Below are 12,989 nucleotides of genomic sequence, written 5' to 3'. Positions count from 1 at the left end.
GCAGGCTGCCGGGTGCAAGGGGACTGGAGGGGGGCTGCTGGTCAGCTCTCCAGAGAGGAGGCCCTGGCCCTGTAAATCAGCCAGGCTGTTAGAAGAAAGGCACCAGGGAGAGGAGGAAGTAGGGTCCCTAACAAAGCCCTCTGAGAAGGGAAGGCAGGGGTGCACTGGCAAAGCCCACACATGGATGGATGGCCTCCGGATAAAGAAGCAACACAGAAACACCTGTTGCCCACACCTCTGCTAGAGGAGGCCTGACGAAAAGTGCCCTCTGACACCTGCACCTGCCCGCCCCCCCTCCCCCGGCCCCCTGGCCGCAGGGCCCTGGCCGCAAGCTACAGCACAAACACCCGCTTTACTAGGCAAGGGTCAAGATGCGCTCCGGGAGCCATTAGGCTCTACATAGAGATTAGGCAATTAACGCACCTCACTGCTTCTCCTTCTAATTGGAGATGGGCCCACGGTGGGAGGTGCAATGGTTCCCACCAGACCACTGTCAGACAAGTTACACCTGATTCCAGAGCCCCCATGGGCTCTCCCCAGAGGATAACGATTATGACTGCCATAATCATCCTAACAGTTCGTCATTATCAAAAGCACTTTACAGCCTCGCCCCGCCCCGTCGCATCCCCGGGCATGTCTACGTGGAGGTGGGGGCACTGTGATCATAGCCCAACAGGTGAGGAGGCTGAGGTCCAGAGGGTTAACTGGCTTGTCCCGGCTGCAAAGCTGAGTGGAGCCAGGAATTCGAGCCAGGCCACAACAGGTGGCGGGGCCCTGGGATTCCAGGCCTGGGGCTGGGTGGGGGCCCCAGGCTGGCTGCTGGGATTCCTCTGCAGCCCCCTCAGCTGTTCACAGCAAACCTGCGGGGGGTGGGGGAGGAGCGGGGCGCAGAAGGGAAGGAGACTCGGGGCTGAGTGTGGCCCCAGCAGGAGGGGGCCCTTTACCCACCGTTGCTGTCACCCAGGACTTCAGGGATCACGGATCAGGACCAGTTCCCATCCACATCACCATCCAGCTCTGCTGACGCAGCCAGCGAAGCTGGGAGAAACCCTGAGCCTCCCCGAATTAGAGATTACCGGCCCAGGATCCCGGAAAACTCCACCCTCACAGACCCACAGGCAGGCAGTTCCCTAATCCGACCCTGTAGGCCCAGGAGTCCCACCTTCAGCCACATTCCATCCTGGCGGGGTGGGGCACCAGGAAGGCCTCGGTACACAGAGAGGAAGTGGCAGGAAGATCGGCCCATGGGCCAGGGACTGGCCATGCAGGGATGCTGGGGCCGATGGAGATGCTGGTCTGGGCAGAGCTCTGAGCAGACCTTCCCAGCTCCTCACAGATGAAGCAGAACAGGGCCTCCCCAAAACCCTGCACCCCCTTCCCCCCCCCCCCCCCCGCCTCGAGGCCAGCCCTGCCTGAACCCTCCAGATCAGTGACTCCTGCTCAGGTCCACAGCCCAAGGAGGTGGACTGGCTCCTCCAGGCGCCTGAAAAGCCCATGGAAACTCCGGGGAGGGGCTGACGGAAGCCCTGCAGCGCCTCCCACCCGCTCCGCGTGGCGACTGCCCGTGTCTGGGATCCATAAGCAGGAAAGGTTGTTACTTAACAAACATACTTTCCTCGAAAGGACAAGATCTTTCAAACAGAAGGCACGTTTTTTAACAACTAGAAACGGGAGCCCCAAGGAGGAAGGTGGGTAGGGATTCAGTGGACACAGGACCTCAGGGTCAAGTGCGTTTGGGATGCACCGGTTCCTCGAGGAAAACAAAGACCAGCTTATTTGGAGCAGGCCCTCTCTGAGTCCGAGCCTCGGAAATACGGGCTCTTCCTGGGGGCGGCGGCCCCTCGCTTGGCCCCACACAGCAGGACAGATGTTCTTCAATCTGGGAAACAGCTGGGCTGGATTTCGGGATGGGAGGAGGGGGAGGGAGCTCACGACACAGCAGATTTAGGGGCCAGAGGAAGTAAGTTTGGGGCAGATCTGTCCCGTGGACAGACAAGGCCTCCGGAGCCCTGAGACAGCTACTGAGCGTCCACCCCGCAGCAGACACCATGCCAGGGGCGGCAGGACAAGGATGGCGCCTCTGTCCCCCAGGCCCTCTCAGGCTGGGCGGGCCACGGAAGGTTCCGGACTCCGAGATGGATCTGGCTGGAGCAGCACTCACTCTGGGGAGCAGAAAGGAGGCCTGAGCCAGCGCAGGGGCAGCGGGGGACGGTGGGCGGAAAATCTCCAACTCTGGACGCTGAGAAACGAGTGTCGTCTTCCGGGAAAGGGAAGAATACGATGAAACTCGCTGTAGAAAAACTAATCTGGCCAGAAAGTTACATAAACGGGCAAGGGGAAGAAGGTTCTAGAAAGAAGGAGACCGCACAGAAGCGTATGTCCTCCACAGCAAGTGCAGAGAGGGGTGGGGAGGGGGTGACAGGGGAGGCCTCTGAGCAGCGTGGCAGGCAGGCTTCCCAATGAGGACAGACCAGACGCGGGGCCTGTGGGGGGGGGGGGGGGGCGGGGGCGGGGAGCCCAGGCATCAGAGTCAGCTCCGAGTCAGCTCAGTAAAGACCGTGGGAGGCCAACACAGCGCCCCCACACCCGGACTCCCCACTCACTCTCCTTGTGGGGGGCGGTTTGGAGAGTTGGCCTGTCCCCCAGGCAAGCAGGTCTTGCTCCCAAGCCACCTTGCAGTGAGGACGTCCCCTCGCTCCCATCACCAGCTCGACCGGTACCAGGAGAGCCAGTGGAGAGTCTGGAAGGCTACCAGGCACCAGGGCTGACGCGCTCTGGCCACAAGCTCAGGCGGCTTTGAACTCCCCATTGAGCAATTTCCTGCGAGTTTTGTGAGGCAGGTACCGCCTCCCGTCTGGGCTAATGGAGGGGTGCCGCCTGGGGAAGAAACGAAAGTTGCTCACATTTTGTTCTGGAATGAACTAGGGGAGGGGAGCGGTAATGTACACAGTAATTATATTTGCCCTCGGGTAACGCTGGAATTAGTTGCGTTAGCGCTCGTTTCCTGAGTCGATGTGGCTCAAGCAGCCCAGCACAAACGTCACCTCCGATTCCTTCCAGGTCCTGCCAGCCACCCAAAAGGAGAAGACCGCCCCGTCGAGGCCACGATGCGTTTCTGTCCACAGCCAGAGACCAGCTCGCCTGTCGGAGAGCACTGCTCAAGTCCGGCCCTCCGACACCTGTTCAATGTCACCATTTACTGTCCCCGGACCCAAAGATCAAAGGATGGAACTCGATAGGCTGACTCTGAAGTTTATCGCAAAAGAGTAAACGTGCAATAGGAGTCAACACAAACCTTCTTTGGAAAGAACAATGACGGGGGAATTGCACCATCCATCTCAAAATATCCTGTGATGCTACACAGATTAAAACAGCAGCCTGCTGCTGCCCAACAGGTCACGGAGAAGGTTCCAGAATCAACAGCCGAGCATCTATGGACACGGCACATGAAAGGGTGACTTTATTATTCTTTTTTTTTTCTTTTCTTTTTTAAAATCTTTATTGTTGAAAGTATTACATATGTCCCATTTTCCCCCTATGGATCCTCTCCAACTCACCCCTCGCCCGCCTCCCCAGGCCTTCTCCACCCTATTATCTGTGGCCAGGGTTATGCATATATACATACAAAGTCTTTGGTTGACTACCTCCCACCCACCCACCCTCCCCTGCCTTCCCCCTGAGATTCTGTACTCTGTTCCATGCTTCCATGTCTCTGAATCCACTCCGTTCATCAGTTTATTTTGTTATTTAAATCCCATGTATGCATGAGATCATGTGATACTTGTCTTTTTTTTTTTTCTAATATATTTTATTGATTTTTTAGAGAGGAAGGGAGAGGGACAGAGAGTTAGAAACATTGATGAGAGAGAAGCATCGATCAGCTGCCTCCTGCACACTCCCCACTGGGTATGTGCCCGCAACCAAGGTACAGACCCTTGACCGGACCCGAACCCGGGACCCTTGAGTCTGCAGGCCGACGCTCTATCCACTGAGCCAAACCGGCTAGGGCTGATACTTGTCTTTGACTGATTTATTTCATGATACTCTCCAGGTGAAAGGGTGACATTTTAAACGAGTGGGGATAGGATGGGCCATTCTGTCAAGGTGTCGGGACCACTCCATACCCACTAACTGGTAGCAGGGACTGTTCAGATCCCTACCTCACACCACACATCCCCTCAAAAACCAGAGAGAATGTCTGACTATAAAGTACAAAACAGTAACAGGTCTTGGAGAAGATAAAGGAAGATGTATTTATAACCTGGGGGTGGAGAAGCCAGGCACAGATCCCAGAAGCCATAAGGGAAAAGAATGGGAGTTTGTGTTGTTGTTGTTGTTTTAATATATTTTTATTGATTTCAGAGAGGAAAGGAGAGGGAGAGAGAGAAACATCAATGACAAGAGAGAATCACTGATCGGCTGCCTCCTCTAAGCCCCCAACTGGAGATCAAGCCCACAACCCGGGCATGTGCCCTGACCGGGAATCGAACCATGACCTCCTAGTTCATAGGTCGACGCTCAACCACTGAGCAACACTGGCAAGGCAAGAATGAGAGTTTTTATAACATAACACTTTTTCATGTCTTTATGATAATAAACCACCCAAAACAAGGATGGACTAGCTACAGACCGGAAGAAAAAACTGGGAAAAATATATATAATCCAGCCAGTGTGGCTCAGCATGGCCTTTTGGAGGCACTTGTCAGTATCTTCACAAACTTATGAATGGATCTACCCTTTGACAAGGAATGTATCCCACAGAAATACTAGGCCCACGTGCACAGACATAAGTGCGTGGTGGTGTTTTCTGTGGCACGCCTTGCAACAGCCACAGAGCCTGCAAGAACTGAAACGCTCTTCTGGGTAAAAGCGGTGACATGGGGTATGCCCTCGCTATGAAATAGCTCCTGGCTTTTAAAAAGAATGAAGTTCTAGCCCTGGCTGGATCTGCTCAGTGGTTAGAGCGTCGGCCCACAGAAGGTAGGATCGTAGGTTCAATTCCAGGTTAAAAGCTCCTCAGTTGTAGGTTCAATTCCCAGGCCCCAGTCAGGGGTGCATGCGGGAGGCAACCAATCAATGTGTCTCACGTCAATGTTTCTCTGTTTCTCTCTCTCTCTTTCTCTCCCTCTTCCTCTCAATCCCTTTCACTCTCTAGAAAAAAAAAAAAAGCAAGAATGAAGACCTAGAAGATACAGAAAATTTTTACAATATGTAAGAAAAAAGGAAAGCTATGAAATGACAGGTAGAGAGTGACTGGATGTAGGTAAAAAATGAGTCCAAAACAACGTAACATGTTAACATATGTGTTAAAGGTCTGGTCATCCCTGAGAAGAGAATTAAAACAGGCAATAAAAAAGACACTCACCTTTGCAGAAAGAGGTGCCATGGTAAATGTTTAAGCTGTTTATATGTACTCACGTATGCCTCGTATTTACTTTTTAAATGTTTTCATTGATTTGAGAAAGAGAAAGGTAGAGGGAGATAGAAACATCAATGTGAAAGGAACATCGATCGCCTGTCTCCTGTACGCCCCCTACTGGGGATTGAGCCTGCAACCTGAGCATGTGCCCTGCCCGGGACGGAACCAGTGACCACTTGGTACATGGGTCAATGTTCAACCACTGAGCCACACCAGCTGGTCTTGCATTTAAACATATGTATATTTTCATAAAAGACAATGACGAACAAGCACATGGAAAGATGTTCAGCGTCATTACTCACCAGGAAAATGCAACTTGAAACCACCATGAGGGACCATTTCACACCTGCTAGGATGGCTTGAAGCAAAAAAAGGGGCCATTAAGTGTTGGCCGGGACATGGAGGAGCTGGAACTCTTGGGCCTTGCTGGTGGGAATGTAAAACGGTGCGGCTGCTGTGGAGGCCAGTTTGATGGTTCCTCAAAATATTAGACACAGAATTACCATATGGTCCAGCACGTCCGACAGTGCAAGCAGGGACTCAAACAGACCCTTGCACACCCACGTTCACAGCAGCCTTATTCACAATCGCCAAAGGTGGAAACCGACGCAAGTGTCCATCGACAAATGAATGGATACACAACATATGCTCTACCCATACGATGGAATATTCTTCAGACATAAAGAGGAATGGCGTGCCCTAGCTGGTTTGGCTCAGTGGATAGAGCATTGGCCTGCAGACTAAAGGGTCCCAGGTTCGATTCCTGTCAAGGGCACATGCCCAGGGTTGTGGGCTCAGTCCCCAGTAGGGGGCGTGCAAGAGACTGCCGATCAATGATTCTCTCTCTTCATTGATATTTCCATCTCCTCTCCCTCTCCCTTCCTCTCTAAAAGCAATAAAAAATTATAAAAAAATAAAAAGAGGAATGGCGTTCCCACACATGCGACAGCTTGGATGAACCTGGACAACATCACCCAAAGAAATAAGCCGGACACGAAAGGACAAACAGCGTGTGACCCTACTAATGTGTGGTACCTAGAACAGGCTAATTCAAAGACGCGGGAAAGTGATGTCACCATAGCAACCTCCCAGCGGGTCCAGGCAAGAGAGGACAGAAGGACAGAGGACTCAGGATCTGGGCACAGACTGATCACAACCTGAGGTTCCAGGGCCGCGTAGCTGCTGGTGCTTTGTGAGCTTGAGGCCCACGCTCACTGGGCAGGGCGAGCCCGTGGGTGCCAGCAGAGAGCTAAGTCCCCTACCAAGCGACAGTCCATCTGTGACAAATCGGAAACCAAAGGCCGGCCTGGGGGGCTGCACAGATAATGGGGCTGCTTCAGGCTCAAGTCCAGGCAGAACTGATGTGGGCAAGGATGTGCCCTGGTTGGCACACACCCCACATAGCTTAGGGGCATGGAGTCCCCCACTTACCAGGGCAAGGACCAACAGCCAGGTCTGCTCCCAGCTGTGCTTAGGCCTGGACTGGAGCTGCCAGCCACCCCTCAGGGGCAAACCGGCACCAGAAACAGACCCCCATCATCTTTCGCTACCTCCGGGCCCCCAGCTGGGCAAGGGTGTTAGGGCCTGGACTCCTGGGGCACTTCTGAAAGGAAATCTGGAGGCCTGGGCAGGGCTCTCAAATCCTTCCCCGAGTGGCCTGTCTTGAGGGAACAGCTTCCCGCTACCTCCTGACACTGGCTCCCTGAACCCCGCCAGGGCCCTGCAAGGCAGAGCCAGGGTCCCCACTTTGCAAGTGAGGAAACCAAAGCTGAGAGCGAGCAAAGGACTTTCTAAAACTGAAGGGAAAGCAGCGAGCAGCCAGGCCCGGAGGCAGGACCCTGGGCCGCTCCCTGTGCGAAGCAGCTGCCTCCGCGTGTCAGCACTGGGACTGCGCTGTCCCCAGGACGCCCCGCGGGACCCGTCTCCAGCAGACACAACACCACCGTCTGAGCCCACATCTGAGCCCACGTGTCAACAGGCCCCGAGGTGAGGGCTGGACAGAGCCCCTCGCTCCCATCAGAGCCTCCCATTTTGAGAGCATTAGTGGCCGTGGGAGAGGCCTCAGAGGCCCAGTTTCTCCCAGGGCTCCTGTCTCACTGACCGGAGACCCTCCCTGGAGCCCAGCACCGGCCCTCAGCTTGTCCCCTCGGCTCCCTTCACCATCAGCTGTCACGTCTCTGAATCAAGGCAGGAGGATCTAAGGGCTAATCTGCCAGGTCCTGGCCCAGCTTAAAACAGCTTTCACCGTCCCAGCCCCAGGGGACACCAGGGCCTCCAGCCCACACCACGGCCCCCAGCCCAACAAGATCAACCTGCCGGCGGGCGAGGAACAGCAAGATGTGCTCTACCCACACAATGGGAGATCGCTTGGCCGTGAAAAGGAATGAGGCGCTGACATGTGCTACCATGTGGCCGGACCTCGAAACCCTGACACCAAAGAGGAAAAGCCGGCAAGAAAGACCACACCATATGATCCCATGGACATGAAAAGTCCAGGGCAGGCAACTCCACGGAGACAGAAAGCGGACTGGCGGCTGCCGAGGAAACGGGGAGGTGCTGTCTGATGGTACCGAGGCTTATTTCGAGGTGCTGAAATGTTTTGTGACTTGATAGAAATGGTGGTTAATCATACAACATTGTGATTATACTAAACTAGAGGTCCAGTGCACAAAATTCGTGCAGGGGGGCGGGTTCCCTCACCCCAGCCTGCACCCTCTCCAATCCGGGACCCCTCATGGGATGTCCAACTGCCAGTTTAGGCCTGATCCCCAGGATGTCAGCCTAAGCTGGCAGTCGGCCATCCCTCTCACAATCCGAGATGGCTGGCTCCTAACTGCTCATCTGCCTGCCTGCCTGATCACCCCTAACTGCCCCTCCTGCCAACCTGGTCACCCCCAACTGCCCCCCACTTCTGGCCTGGTCGCCCCCAACTGCCACACACCCCCCGCCGGCCTGGTTGCCCCCAACTGCGCCCCCCCACCCCGCTGGCCTGGTCACCCCACGCAGCCTGCTGTTCAGTTGTTTGGTCGTCCCTCACCAACCCCCTTGCTGGCCTTGTGGCCGCAAGAAGCCTGCTGTTCGGCTGTCGGTCCGGTTGTTTCAGTCGTGATGGCCCCTGGCTTTTTATATATTAGGATACCTCCAAATTGTGCACTTTAAAAAAATTACTTTTATGTGTACTTCATCTCAACTTGAAAAAAAAAAAAAAAAGATCAATTCAGCACCTTTCACCTAGAACAGATCTGACTCCAGCCTGTGTTTCCTATCCTCCCCTGACCAAAGCCTTCCGGAAGCTTCCATCGCCTTCTGGCACACATCCAGACTCTGCAGTAGGATCCAGCCTCTCTCAGTGGAGAACCTCTGGTCCGTGAGGGTGAGGCCCCAGGCCCAGGTCTCTCCTAACTCCACAGTCAGGAACAGCCGGCAGCAAAGACTGGGCCTCACCGCCTTTCTATCCTATTCTATCCCAACACTTCACACAAATGCCCAAGAGTAACACCAACCACAGCAGAAGCTGATCCAATGCCAGGCTGCTGTTCCACTGAATCCGTGGCAGGAAGTATTATTATGCCCATTTTACAGAAGGCAAAACCGAGCCACACAAAGCTCTCCCTCAACCCCCCAAAAGCAATTAGCAAGACTCTGGACCACTCAGGGTCCATGCCCTTGCTATTAACCACTCCAAGGCACCCCACTTAATGTCAGCGATAAACAAGTCAGACAGCAGACAAGATATCCAAGGTCACACACAGAAGAAACATCCAGAGTGTAGAACAACAACTTCCAAACCTTTCAGGCAAGATCAAGGCCCCTATTACACAACAGGCACAGCCTGCAGCTCTGCCACCACCAGTCGTGGGGCAGGGATGGCGCTAAGAGTTTCACATATGGCATGTAATGCTCCCAAACGCCCAGCATCGGGGGGGACCAGATGAAGACACTGAACACACAGAAGCTAAATAAGTCGTCCAAAGTCAACCAGCTGCTGAGCACATACACCAGGTGGGTCTGACGCCAGGCCCCTGCTCAGCCCTGGTGAGCCGCCGCGGCCAGCACGAGTCCTGCATGCTGAGTCCTCACCTGACTGTACCCCCCTCCCCAACCAGTGTGCAAACTCTGCTACATGCCTGAGCAGTGAGACAGTGCGGCTGAAATTAGACGGGTTCCAAATAGGACAGGATCTCCACAGCAAGTGTTGGACCATATGGATGGACTGGGTACATTCTTGGATCCAAACGGGAGGGTTACAGGCACGCGGGCCCTGCTCTGGAAAGGACGTTTGCTGGGAAGATTGTCTCAGTGGACTCCACACACCATCTAGTTAACACCCACTAGCCGGGGCCCCCCCAGTGGCCAGGCCCTGGGCATCTGCAGTAACCTCCCTGGGGGATCCTGGACAGGCGGGGCCTGGAGTGAGTGCTGTGGGGCCAAAGGGGAGCAGCCTTGGGCCGTTCCCAGCAAGGGAACCTCGAGAACAAAGGCACTTCAGTGGGCTCAGAGCTTCAAATTGCAACAGGAAGCAATCAGGAAAAATAATTAACTACCAACTTACTGGCTTCAGTCTGGACGGAGGCATAAATCGAGCCCAGGAATCAGGGACATAGCCCATCGAGAGCAGTCCCAGCGCTTCTGCAAATGCCGCCTGGTCCTTCCATTTTAGGCCTGGGTCACCCCGCCGGCCGTGCTCTGAAAACCTCAGGCTCATATACTTCCTAATGGTAAAATAATCAACTCTATTTCTGCCTCACATACAACTGAGCTCCACAGATGGGATTCTTCTCCTTGGGGGCTTGAACTGCACAACGGCAGGCATTCGCCTCTGGCAACGTCACCCCAAAAGCTACAGGAAATCCAAAACTGCAACGAAGTGCAAAGCAACAGAGCCGGCTGAGAAACCCCACCTTTAAAACAAACATCTTCCCCAAAAAATCCGTTTGCCTCCGTGATCCAGGCATTTCCGGAGAGAAAAGGAGCACGTTGGCCTCAACTCCCCAGATACTGTCATTGTTTGGTCGTCACCTTGTTTTGCTAGGATCGGACACGGCCGAGAAATGTAAAAACACTCCTGAGAGAGACCAAGTTGGGGTGAAACCGCCAACAGTCTCTAGGCTTGGACTGGGGGGGGGGGGGGCAGGAGGGCTTGAGGAAACCATGCTTCTCGGTCCCCCCAAACCTCAATGTAGGGGGCCGCAGCACTAGGAACGTGACCACAGAGCCAGGCCAGGACACCTCCCTGCAATGTCCACCCTGGAAATATTCAAGGAGACAGCTGTTTGCCTTAAAGAGGCCCAGACAAAGGAACCCAAGGTCCCACACCCCCCCCCAAAAAAAAACCGCCACCAGCAAAACAGCAGCCCCCATAGCACGGGCCTCGCTGGCCATGTCCACCGGCCCTGCCACACTCCAGACAAACAACACTCACGTCTGAGGATAATGATTTAGGTAGCGAGAGACTTGCTTCAAAAACCACATGGCAATCTCCAAATTAAAAGAACATGTGTAGCGTTTCGGAGGCGCTTAGGTTTCCTAAGCCCTCCTGACCTCAACTCCACCCCTTGGGACACACCAAAAGTTGCAGAACATTCCCAGCCCTCGGTCTCCCCAAGGGTGTGCACAACCGACGCTCGAGCTCGCGGCCCCGCCACGCCGCGCCCTGGAACCCCGTCCTCCGCGGCGGCCCCACGCAGCCGGCCCCTCGGAGGCCACCCTTTGGTGCCCCCGTGGCCAGACGGGTCCTTGCGGCACCTGGCAGGTGTCAGTCGGTTAGAAAACCGACAGCCACACCGATGAGAAGCCAGCGCCACAGGCCAGGCCGCCCGCGCGGGTCTCAGAACTTTCTCTGCAACTTAAATCAGTTCTCGGAGCTCGCAGGCCGGCCGCGCGGCCATCGGAAGCAGGCTCGCCAGAGTTCCCGGCGCAGGGCGGCCAGGCCCGTCTCGGGCCGAAAGTCCTCGCTCGGCGCCTGCCCGCGGGGCCGGGGTCCCCGGGTCCCAGCGCGGCCTCGCCCGCCGGCTCCACGCGGGCGCACTGCCGAGCGCGCCGGGGCCCGGGCAGGTGAGGGCCCGCCCGCGCCGCACCTGGCAGGGACGGCGCCGCCCGCGCGCCCCGCTCGCCGCCCCAGGACGCTCCGGACCGGGCCCTGCGTCCCCGGAGGGGCCCGGACGGTGGAGACAAAGGGCCGCGCGCGGCACCCGGGCGGCGGGGGCCGACGGGGGGCGGCGGGGACCCGCGGCGCGCGCCCCAACTCGTCCCCAACTTGCAAAGTCGCTACCGCGCGCCGCGCACTTGGCCGTGGGCCGCCCGAGACGCCTGGGCTCCCGGGCCATTGTCCCCGCGGCCCGCGCCCACCTACCCGCGGCGGGGGCCAGGCTGCAGCACAGCGCGAGCAGCAGCAGCGGCGGCGGCGGCGGCGGCCGGGGCGGCGCCGCCTCCATGTTGTCCGGGGCCGGCGGGCCCGCGCCGCGCTCACTCAGGCTCCATGGCGCGGCGCGGCAGCTCCTCGCGCGGCTCCCGGCGCCTGCCGCCTCCCCCTCGGGCGCCGCGGACCAGGACGACGGGGGAGGAGGGAGGAGGAGCGGGAGCGGAAGCCGCGCCGCGTCTCCGCCCCCCGCCGCTGCCGCCGCCGCCCGCCCGCGCCCCCCGCGCTGGCCGCGCCCTCCCGCGGGCGCCCCCCGGAGCCGGCCTGCGGCGAGGCTGCCGCTGCGCGCCGTCCCCGCGGGCCTCCCCGCGCCCCCCGCCTCCTCTGGAGTCGCCGGGGCTCCACCGGGCGCGGGTTGGACTCCGGGCTCCCACCCCGTGGGGGCCGGGGGCCCATCAAGTCCCGGAAGCAGGTGTGTCACCTGTAGGGTGGCACAGACCGGGCCTTTACCGATGGGTAAACTGAGGCCCGGGGGCGGGGCGTGGGGAGGGGTGTTGTCCGAGGCCCACGGGGAGGCAGTTTGGGGGCTGTGAGCCAGGGGCTCCCGGAACAAGGTCTGTGCGCTTTCCCGCGACGGCAGCCACCGCGGCAGCCCCCACCTGTTCGCACCGGTGAGGGCGCCCGGGAGGGCAGAGCACCGAGTGACAGAAGTAGCTGGTGGAGAGAGGCAGGAGCTGCACGGGCTGCGATTGGAGTGGGCTTGAGGTTTTATTTTTTAACTAAATGCCCTCCACATGCGTTATGATACAGAGCCTGAGCGCAGACGTGCTGGTCTTCCCAACAGCTTCCGGGCGGGCTGAGCGAGAAAGGCCCTGGGGCGGCAGACCCCGCCTTTGGCTCATTCAACCAGCAGGCACTGACTCCCCCATGTCCCTGGCTCTGTCCCCACCTGACCATGGAGCTCTGCCTGGACCCTCAGGGGACAGGAGGGGCTGGGAGGGCCATGGCACTAGCTCTGGAACCCGAAGGCCCCAGTTCAAACTCAGGCTTCTACCAGCTGTGCCCTTGGGCAGGTCTAAATATAACCTTCCCCCAGCGCTTTCCTTCCTTACAGAATAGGGCCAGCAGTGCCCTGCAGGTGAGCGTGAACTATCACAACCTGTGCTCAAGATGCCAGCATTCTTCCTGTATTTGTGACAACTTTACAAAGCT

At 57.3% G+C, this 12,989-nt stretch overlaps 1 protein-coding gene across 1 annotated transcript in view; it reads right to left on the bottom strand.

Moving 5' to 3' along the window:
- The window catches only part of LRP5 (LDL receptor related protein 5), a gene marked incomplete at its 5' end in the record, with an annotated part of 74,905 nt that extends 63,052 nt beyond the window's left edge, over nt 1–11,853 (bottom strand). Inside the window, one exon of the mRNA XM_081099497.1 lies at nt 11,772–11,853. Coding sequence (XP_080955623.1) covers nt 11,772–11,853 — 82 coding nt within the window. The remainder of the gene's footprint in view (nt 1–11,771) is intronic.
- Between the last annotated feature and the right edge of the window lie 1,136 nt (nt 11,854–12,989).

Source organism: Myotis nattereri (genome assembly GCF_964212035.1).
Source record: "Myotis nattereri genome assembly, chromosome: 9".
NCBI classification, from domain to species: Eukaryota; Metazoa; Chordata; class Mammalia; order Chiroptera; family Vespertilionidae; genus Myotis; species Myotis nattereri.
Note: the sequence above shows the minus strand (reverse complement) of the source record. Positions and strands in the feature narration are given on the sequence as shown.